We start from the raw sequence: 6000 nt of genomic DNA, 5'->3' as shown, positions 1-6000 counted from the left end.
CTTAAAATGCCGCAGCTCCACCACTTTAGCACTTCAGTGAACTTTCCTATCGACCTAGCACTTGATCTTAGCCAAAAGGCCGAGAAGCCCCGAGTCTACACCGGGACTTAGACCAGTTTAACTGCATCACTTGGGTGTAGATTTTTCACACCTGGGAACAACATAGTTATATTGACTTAATTTCCTAATGTAGACCAGGCCTTGGAGCATGGCTACACTTGGAGATGTAGAAAGCTTTGAGTTTAACCAGCCTTTGTAGAGCACAGTAGGGAAGGCGCTGCAGTTTGTCCACATCGACAGCTTCAAGCGCTCTGGCGTGGCCACATTTGCGGCACTTACAGCGGCATTGGGAGTGGTGCATTATGGGCAGCTATCCCAGCATCCAAGTGGCTGCAAGGTGCTTTTCAAATGGGGGTGATGGTGGAGTGTGACAGAGAGTGTGTTGTGTGGATGTGAGGGGAGAGAGAGTGGGTTTTTGGGGGGCTGAGAGCAAGTCAGCATGCTGTCTTGTAAGTTCAGACCCCCCTCATTCCCCTGCCTCGCTCTCTCACACGCAGCATTCCACAGTAATGGTTGCTTTGCCTCGGAGGAGACAAGCAGCTGGCTGTCAGAAACAGAGCTTTCAACGGGCATTTCCGCATTCCTACAGCTGATTCCAAACAATGACAAGAGCGGCCACTTGATTTAAGGGGATTATGGGACATTTCCAGAGGCTGATCAGAGCGCAGTAAAGCAACACTTCGTTCACACTGGCACTGCAGCTCTCCAGCAGGGGTGCAGCAAACGTTATTCCACTCGCCAAGGTGGAGTACCAGGAGCGCTGTAGCCGTGGAGTCAGAGCGCTCTACGTGTCTTGCCAGTGCGAACGGGTAGTGAGGTAGTGCACCCAGGGCTCCTTTATTGCGCTGTAACTTGCAAGTGTAGCCAAGCCCTTAGCTAAAAAAGCCACGCTTATTCCAGAATAAGAGTGTTCACATGAGAGAGTTATACCAGTATAGCAGTTTAACTACTAGTATAACTGGAAAAATCTTGTGTGGACAAACCCTTAGTTATTCCCGTGCAAACCCTTAAATGGGCAGCCTGACATCAGTTTGCCGGACTTATCTTTTTTAGGCCTGGTCTATGCTTAAAACTTTTGCCAGCGTAGCTAAGACATTCGGAGCATGATCAACCCCAGTCAACACAACCCTGCTAGCAAAAGCCCTAGCACCCACAAAGTTATATTGGCAAAAAGAGCCCTCCCCCCAACACAGCTCCTTGCATGCCAGGAACTTGCACAGGAGTGAATCTACAGCTCAGGGGTGCTGAGAGCCATTGACCCAAACTGTAAACCATGTATATGATGGAAACTACTTCAAGCCAAGGGGTGCGGCAGCATCCCTGCTTCCAGCACTTATGCTATAGCTAAACCACTAAGTAGACCCGGCCTACCGGTTGACTAAGCAGAGAGAAGGATGGGCCACATCCACCAGTGCCTCGGTCCCTGCTCTGCACTCAGGACACCATCCAGTGACGGACTGGCCTCTCCCTCCAGCTGCCACTCATCGCTTCCAGCCAGCGCTACTACGCCCCGCCCTGCGCTCCCGTCCCCTTCCCTTCCCTTCCCTTGTGCTCCAGCTCTGCTCGCCTCCCTCCGCCTCGCCAGCCCCGCCCGCCTCTGAGCTCCCTCCCCCTTCTCTCTCTCTCTCTCTCTCTCGCGCGCGCGCGCGCGCTCCGCTCCCCCGCCCCTCCCCGGGCCTGGCGGCGCCTGCGCAGTGCGGCGGGGAGGCGGTGGCGCGCGGGGGGCCGCGCGGGCGCAGGAATGTGCGTTACAGTTAAATAGTGGGCGCAGGGGCTGCCGCCGCGGCGCTCGGAGCTGGGCAGCGCAGGGGGGCGGCGGCGGCGAGCCGCTAGGCTAGGCTAGGCAGGGCAACGCAACGGGCGGGCTCCATGGCGCGGTTCCCTAGGCGGTAGCAGCAGCGGTGGCGCCGGCGCCTCGCTCCTGTGAGAGACGCTTCCCCGCCGGGACCGAGCGGAGCTTGGCCGCGGCCGGTGCCGGGCGGAGCGGGGCCGCGTGTGCCGGGCGCGCCGGGGCTTGGGGCGGGCGGGTGGGCGGCGGCCGGGGCACCTCCGCCTCTATGATGAAGCTGAAGCCGAACCAAACGCGGACCTACGACCGGGAGGGCTTCAAGAAGCGGGCGGCGTGTCTGTGCTTCCGCAGCGAGCGGGAGGACGAGGTGAGCGGCCCGGGGCAGCGGCGGGGCAGGGCCGTGAGCTGGGCACTGGGGTGGGGCGGGATCTGGGGCTCCCATCGCCCGTCCCCGCCGCTCCCTTTGTCCCGCGCGGGGTGTCGGGGGAAGGGGCTGTTCCGTGGGGAGTCCCGCTCTCTTTCCACTTCCCTGGCCCCGGGGCAGCGTAGCGGCAGCCGCATGGCTGGGTGCGAGACGCTGTCCCTCCCAGGCTCCGCGGCGCTTGCCTGAGGCCCGCTCGGATCGCTTGGCGGTCTAGGGCGCCGGTCCTAGCGCGGCGCTTCGCCTTGGCGAGCCCGGGGCGCTGGGAGGCGGGCGGCCAGCTCCGGGTTTCAGACAGAACATGTCCCGGTGACGCTGTGAAGAAAGGTTGCGGGGGGGCGGGGTGTCTCAGACCTCTCGGCTGTTGTACGGTGGATGGGGGCTAAAAGCCGCCTGTTCACATCACTGGTTCCGCGCATGTGGCAAAAGCGGCATCATCTCGGCATAACCCGTGCGCATCGCCCTGCCGGGCGTCTCGTTCCACTTGCGCGCCCGTCGGGCTCCAGCAGGCGAAGACCTGTCTCTCTTTCAAAGTATAACGTCGCGAAACATCACTTCGATTACTTTCTTTCATGTGTTTCAACTTCATTATTTCGGGGGACAGATATTTGGGACTGTCACCATTTTATAATCAACAAACCCAGCGTGTAAAGCGGAGTGCTGACAGATAGGCGGCACCAGCTGTGATTTGTGGCCAGAATCGTTATAGTGGGCGAAAACGGTTTCTCTGAATCTATTGTGTTTTAGTTTGTAGGCTATTTAGAATTATGACTTGACTGTACAGCAGTCTTCGTGCTGACGTTAACCAGAACATGATTAGCTTACAATAACTTCTTAAATGCTGACTTTCTCTTAATTAAATGTATATTCATTATTTGCACTTTTTTTACCAAACATTTGATAACGGGATTTGTAATTTAACAGATTGTACTGCATATATTTGAAGATGAGGCATGCTTGGTGTGTGACAACATAGTGTTATGATGAATTTGGGATAAACCTGATTGTGCCCTTCTAATGAATTTGTGTAGTTGTCTTGGATTTTTACTTGTCATTGAAGGAACTTTGAGTCTTTAGCACAGAGTTTTGTGGAGAATGAACACTTTACAGTTTAAAAATATTGCATAGACATTTTCTACATTGCACTGAATTTTAGAGGAAAGTTGAAATGGTGAATTTAGATGTGAGCAGGGTCTTATGTTGCAGCAAATATAGGCGGTAACCAAGTTCTGTACCCTTAATCAAGGTCAATTGCGCAGGCAGTCATTTAAGAACTTTTTTTGATGGTTGCATTGCACAATGTAATTAGACATTATCTGTGACTTGGAAGCATGAACACTAGAAACTTGAGTTAATAATGTTTTTAAATAACTAAAATGGCCATGAAACTTATCTACCAGAAATTTAAGACTTGGATGTTCCCCCCCGCCCTTCATCTGCATATGGGAAGATGTCTTTTCTAAAGACACCATCTTGCAGGTTTCTTATTCCTAGGACATGGCACCTTAGTTTGAGACAGCAGAAGTTCCTTATCAGAGTATCGACCCTTGAGGTCTGCAATAGCTGGGGAGACTATCCTAACTTCTGGACATTCCACTCAATTCCTCCTTTACCATGGTTTGTAAAGGAGCAACCTGCAAGAGACTATGCCTTGGTCCACACTACAAACTTGTCAGTATAACTGTGTTGCTCAAGGGTGTGAAAAATCCACACCCTTGGGGAATGCAGTTATACTAACCAAACTCTCAGTGTAGATAGTGCTCGTGCTTTCTCTGGTTGGTCGCATTTTCACTAAGTGCTACAGCAGCATTGTAGGTATAGACAAGCTCCATGTCTCCTCAGCTATTGCACCACCTTTTCTTTGGATCCCGGCAGCACTTCAGGTGTTCTGGCACACTTCAGTGCTTCTGCAGTTGTTTTTCTCAAATTTGAGTGCCTAGCTCAGTACTCAGGAACTGCTGGTTTTTGCCTTTCTTGGTGCCCAAACAACTGTTTTGTTCAGCACTGTTACAGCTTTCTTGTCTCACTGAGTCAGAAAAAGAAAAGGAGTACTTGTGGCACCTTAGACTAACCAATTTATTTGAGCATAAGCTTTCGTGAGCTACAGCTCACTTCATCAGATGCATACTGTGGAAACTGAATCAGGTGACATTAGCCAGTTGTAGGTGTTTAATTGCAGTGTAGACAGAACCTGTTTTTTCACAGCCCAGAGCAACAAAAGTTTTGCTGACATAAGTGCTGCTGTAGACATGGCCTTAGTTTAGGTGTTCAGAAATATACTGTTTCTTTACATTCCACATACTCCTTTCCACCCAGACAACTCCATTGAACAGCTAGTCATTTGTTGAATTAACTCTTAAGTCACATGAACTATATCATGTAACCTCAATAGAAGGTATGAAAAAGCAGTAACTTAAAATTCTTAATTTCATTAGATTCTTTGTGTTCCTCAAACCTCTTGTTAGGCTCCTGGTGTATGTTCATCACTTGTTCATATTACTTAGCCTAGTGCTTTCAGGAACACTTGGGGTGTGCTCTCTAGTATAGCCTCCCCAGTTTGCTTTTGAGATGGGGCTTGCCAAGTGCTGTAGTAAATTCCAAACAATTAGCTGCTGTAATTAGAGTTCATCCATATCTGCATTTAGCATGCATTAACCTCTTTTTGGTACTGTCCAGGACACCCTGAGAGTGTACACTTTTTTAAATGTGATGCAGTCAGATTGTAAATTAAATCTTTTATGTACCATATTCAAGGCTGGCAAACTCCCCAAACCAGAAGTGTATAGAAAGATGCACAGGTTATCTATTTTGACTTACGTTGAATGTCAATACATTTCTTAAAAACAATGTTGTTGCCTATGTAGCATCATATATAAAAGCATTTACTGTATAGCATAATATAAAAGCTCAAAGAAGCAACTAGCATGTACATGTAGTGAATGTTTGCCTCCTTTTGTATTGTAGCTCCTTATTGATCTCTGTATTCTTTTTTGTGGGGAACTTAATAAAATAGAAGGATCTCCTGCCTGATTTCGTCTGAGCTGTTTCGAACAATGTCTCCTTATTAGTGGGATCACTTTTTCTTCTGTACAGGCCTGGATTGAATGAACTTTCCAAATGGTTAGCTTTGATGTAAAAATCTGTCTGGCTTCTGTGCATTTGAAAGACCAGTTCTGTTCATGTTGCATCCCTGCAGACTGGAGTTACTTAGGATATGTCTGCCCTAGGAAAAAAGGTGTAGTTTTAAAACTTTATCTGATTGAATTAGGGTTTACCTGAGCTGTGTTTAAAAACACAAATGTCTTCTGTACACTAAGATTTTAATATTTAGCTAATACATGTTAAAAATGCGTTCTTTTGCCTAGAAAACGTGGCCACATACCCTGTCTTGACTATGGGAGAGTGTTTTTAAAAATTAGCTAATCTGACATTAAGGTGTCATATGCGCTGTTGCATCCGTGTTGGTCTCAGGATATCAGCGACACAAGGTTCAATAAAAGATATTTCCTTACCCATCTTGTCTCATCAAGATGTCATGTTTAACTTAATTTTAAAAAAGTGACCTTGTTTTTAAAACCACCATTTCCCCCAGTAAATAAAAGTCCTAACTGAGTGTCTGAAATGTGCTTTAGGCAGTATATAATACCTAAATCTGGGGGCATAGGGCTTTTGACTGGAACATATTCTGCTCCCTTAACTGTCAGAGTAGAATTTGTTCACAGGTATATTG

At 48.8% G+C, this 6000-nt stretch overlaps 1 protein-coding gene across 6 annotated transcripts in view; it reads left to right on the top strand.

Moving 5' to 3' along the window:
• Positions 1 to 1745: 1745 nt before the first annotated feature.
• NUDT4 (nudix hydrolase 4) overlaps positions 1746 to 6000 on the top strand; it is a 53482-nt gene continuing 49227 nt past the window's right edge. For 3 of the 6 annotated variants that reach the window (XM_073327557.1, XM_073327556.1, XM_073327552.1), the window contains exon 1: positions 1747 to 2216. In XM_073327557.1, the coding sequence (XP_073183658.1) occupies positions 2118 to 2216 (99 nt within the window). In that variant the 5' untranslated portion in view covers positions 1747 to 2117. Of the gene's footprint in view, positions 2217 to 6000 lie in introns of all 6 variants that reach the window. The other 3 variants (XM_073327555.1, XM_073327553.1, XM_073327554.1) reach the window with 2 other exon arrangements.

Source organism: Lepidochelys kempii, chromosome 1 (genome assembly GCF_965140265.1).
Source record: "Lepidochelys kempii isolate rLepKem1 chromosome 1, rLepKem1.hap2, whole genome shotgun sequence".
Taxonomy (NCBI): Eukaryota; Metazoa; Chordata; order Testudines; family Cheloniidae; genus Lepidochelys; species Lepidochelys kempii.
This window is presented reverse-complemented; position numbering and strand designations above follow the sequence as displayed.